The sequence below is a fragment of the Pan paniscus genome, chromosome 9 (assembly GCF_029289425.2).
Source record: "Pan paniscus chromosome 9, NHGRI_mPanPan1-v2.0_pri, whole genome shotgun sequence".
NCBI lineage: Eukaryota > Metazoa > Chordata > Mammalia > Primates > Hominidae > Pan > Pan paniscus.
In genome coordinates, this window is record NC_073258.2 from 57,144,302 (window position 1) to 57,147,046 (window position 2,745).

The following is a 2,745-nucleotide window of genomic DNA, read 5'->3' on the forward strand; positions in this document are numbered from 1 at the left end:
TGACAAGGTCAAGAGCAAGAGCCATGGGGAATTTCCCTCCATAAAAGTGTCTGTCTCCTTACCAAGCCACAGCCCCAACTCAGCTTCTTTCAGAGTTCTACCAAGGCAACTTCCTGTTTATCTCCACATTATTAATGCCTACATTTAATACAAATACCATTTTCAATTAATACATCATTGCAATTGAGAAAAGACTTTTGTGAACAGAAATTCCAAGAACTTATTTTGAAGAATATCTGTCAGATTCATTCACCGAATATTAATCTATCACTTGCAACTATGCAATGATTAAAATCTTTGCAGCACTTGAACATGTGTGCATGTGTCTTTCTGAATGTGTCTGTCTCAAGGAAAGAGGGAGAGACAGGGCTAGAAAATTTGGAGCAGAATGAAAGAGAATAAAAGAATAGCTGTAATTGATGCATACTAATTAGAGTTTTCTTGATAGCACATTTTTGCAGAAACTCACATTCTTTAAATACACTCATGCATGTGTGTGTGTGTGTGAGAGAGAGAGAGAGAAAGACAGAGAGGCAGAGAGAGAGAGGAGGTAAAAAAAAAGGGAGCGTTTAGAATTCCTATTAAAACTATAGTCCTAAAATTTGATTTTATTCCTCCAAGAAGTAGTTCAGTGAATACAAAGGAGAAATATATATTAAACTTATAGCATTTCTCACCTATGTGATATTTAACAATCCCTTAAAAATCATAAATGGTGAAAAATAATGCATAAGAAAAAAATGAATGGATAATAGAAATTATTTTATATTTCCAGTTTCATGTATCATTGTGGCTTTGGTCTGTAAACATATATTCCATTTGATTTCTAGATAAGATTTCATTTAAAAATATTCATTATTTTGGAGAACCTAACAAAGATATATAGAATCATAGTAAAGTCAACATGCCATGATCTTGAATCAGTTTGGTAACTTTCTTTATCCCTAACTGGATACAACTATTAACAGAATGTGTTTACTGAGAAAATATTCTAATAAAAAAGTAGGTATAAACTAGACTTTGAAAGTAACTAAAATATGCTCTTTAGTTCAGATTTTTAGCCAAACAATCACAGAAAGGAAGAGATCCTTTTCCTGCTAATTACATTCGCTAAAGCCTTCTTTACTTCCTCATTCCTGAGGCTGTAGATCAGAGGATTCAACATGGGGATCACCACTGTGTAGAACACAGAAGCCACTTTGTCCTGATTCAGGGAGTAGCTGGAACTAGGTCTCAGGTAAGTATAGATGCAGGTGGCATAGAACAGAATTATGGCTGTCAGGTGAGAGGCATACGTGGAGAAAGCTCTGTGCCTCCCCTCCCCTGAATGCATAGAAAAAATGGAGAAGAGAATGTAGGAGTAGGAGGAGAGGATGACAAGCAAAGTCCCCACAATATTCACACCAGCCAAAATAGAACTTATGCTTTCTTTCAGGATTGTGTCAGAACAAGAGAGCTTGAAAAGTGGGGGGCTGTCGCAGAAGAAGTGATGGATGACATTGGAGCCACAGAATGACAAGCTGCTGACATAGCTAGTGTTGACCATGGAGTTCAGCAACTCTGCAGCAAAAGCCCCGGCTGCCATTTTTAGGCAGACGGTCCTGGACATGATCAAGGAGTAAAGCAGCGGGCGACATATGGCCACATACCGGTCATAGGCCATTAACCCAAAGAGGATGCATTCGGTTGTTGCCAGGGCGATAAAGAAGTACATCTGTAGGAAGCAGCCAGCAAAAGAGATGGTTTTCTTCTCTGATAATAAATCTGCCAGCATCTTTGGGGTGATGGTGGTTGAGTAACAAACGTCCACAAAGGACAGGTTAGCCAGGAAGAAATACATGGGTGTGTGAAGCTGGGAATCGATCCTGATTAAGAGGATCATCCCGAGATTTCCCAGTACTGTAAGTGTATAAATCACAAGAAAAAACAAAAAGAGGATAATCTGTAGCTCCAGCGTGTCTGCTAATCCCAATAGGACGAACTCAGTCAGTGAGGTATAATTTTTTCTGGTCATTTATGAGAAATATATTTTGTGTAAACTTTGTATTAGTTGCACATATTTTCCTCTCTAAAAGTTTACAAAAAAAAAAAAAAGAAGTGTTAATAGGACAGTCACATATGGCAAAGAAGTAAACAAAAACCTAGAATAATATGTCATAATTACTGGAATAACTGAAGTAAGAGGAATATTAGAGGACCCATGGGTAAGCATTTACATATAATAAACAATTGATTGTATTGAATTGGAGTTGTAGGCTTCTCAAATCACTGGCTGAAGTCCACGTACTCTATTTCTGCGAATGCAAATACTTTGTTCTATTGTTTCTATACTAGCCCACATCCAAAATGTAAAATAATAAAAATATTCTTGCTAAAATTTCTCCCATTCTCAGAGCAGGTATGTGAATTTAACTCAAATGCATTCTTTTTTAATTTTCTCAAAATCACTCTGTACATTCTTCAACTCCAAAATTCATACTTTATCTCTTGAGAATGGCTTATGTGTAGCCCTAAGCAGCAAAAAGAGTGACCATTTCAAATAATCAATATTTTCACATCTATTGTATCCTTAAAAATAATTTAGTGATGTTTTAAAAGTAAACCAAATGATTGTTATACTACAATGTCCATTATCAAGTTAATTCCAAGAAGCAGCCGACAGGGTACCTATCCACCTTACTTAATAACATTACCAAATCTTTAAAACTTCCTCCCCAGATGGCTACTTACCTAAGTAAGTAACTA

At 36.4% G+C, this 2,745-nt stretch overlaps 1 protein-coding gene across 1 annotated transcript; it reads right to left on the reverse strand.

The window, feature by feature from the left end:
* Window positions 1-1,069: 1,069 nt before the first annotated feature.
* Window positions 1,070-2,385, reverse strand: LOC100971080 (olfactory receptor 5F1). The gene has a single exon (XM_008964093.2). The coding sequence runs from the start codon at window positions 2,012-2,014 to the stop codon at window positions 1,070-1,072; it is 945 nt and encodes a 314-aa protein (XP_008962341.2). The 5' UTR covers window positions 2,015-2,385.
* Window positions 2,386-2,745: the final 360 nt, after the last annotated feature.